General features: G+C 43.9%; 1 protein-coding gene across 1 annotated transcript; it reads left to right on the top strand.

Moving 5' to 3' along the window:
- Positions 1-6: 6 nt before the first annotated feature.
- Positions 7-873, top strand: LOC123966045 (neuroblast differentiation-associated protein AHNAK-like; the record flags this gene model as incomplete). The annotated part of the gene is made up of 1 exon (XM_046042284.1): positions 7-873. A coding segment is annotated over exon 1 (867 nt), but the record flags the coding sequence as incomplete, so codon positions are not given.
- Between the last annotated feature and the right edge of the window lie 11 nt (positions 874-884).

Genomic DNA, 884 nt, shown 5'->3' with positions numbered 1-884 from the left:
GTGAAAATGCCCTCAGTTAACATTTCACTACCAAAAGGAAAGATTGAAGGTCCAGATGTTGAAATAGAGGGAGGTACCGGAGGAAAGTTCAAAATGCCTCACATGAAAATGCCAGATATTGATATCTCTCTGCCCAAAGGAAAGATCGAAGGCCCAGACGTTGAAATAGAGGGAGGTACCGGAGGAAAGTTCAAAATGCCTCACATGAAAATGCCAAATGTTGATATCTCTCTGCCCAAAGGAAAGCTCGAAGGCCCAGACATTGAAATAGAGGGAGGTACCGGAGGAAAGTTCAAAATGCCTCACATGAAAATGCCAAATGTTGATATCTCTCTGCCCAAAGGAAAGATCGAAGGCCCAGACATTGAAATAGAGGGAGGTACCGGAGGAAAGTTCAAAATGCCTCACATGAAAATGCCAGATATTGATATCTCTCTGCCCAAAGGAAAGATCGAAGGCCCAGACGTTGAAATAGAGGGAGGTACCGGAGGAAAGTTCAAAATGCCTCACATGAAAATGCCAAATGTTGATATCTCTCTGCCCAAAGGAAAGATTGAAGGCCCAGACGTTGAAATAGAGGGAGGTACCGGAGGAAAGTTTAAAATGCCTCACATGAAAATGCCAAATGTTGATATCGCTCTGCCCAAAGGAAAGATTGAAGGCTCAGACATTGAAATAGAGGGAGGTACCGGAGGAAAGTTCAAAATGCCTCACATGAAAATGCCAGATGTTGATATCTCTCTGCCCAAAGGAAAGATCGAAGGCCCAGATGTTGAAATAGAGGGAGGTACCGGAGGAAAGTTCAAAATGCCTCACATGAAAATGCCAAATGTTGATATCTCTCTGCCCAAAGGAAAGATCGAAGGCCCAGACGTTGAAATAGA

The sequence above is a fragment of the Micropterus dolomieu genome, unplaced genomic scaffold (genome assembly GCF_021292245.1).
Source record: "Micropterus dolomieu isolate WLL.071019.BEF.003 ecotype Adirondacks unplaced genomic scaffold, ASM2129224v1 contig_12357, whole genome shotgun sequence".
NCBI lineage: Eukaryota > Metazoa > Chordata > Actinopteri > Centrarchiformes > Centrarchidae > Micropterus > Micropterus dolomieu.
Note: the sequence above shows the minus strand (reverse complement) of the source record. Positions and strands in the feature narration are given on the sequence as shown.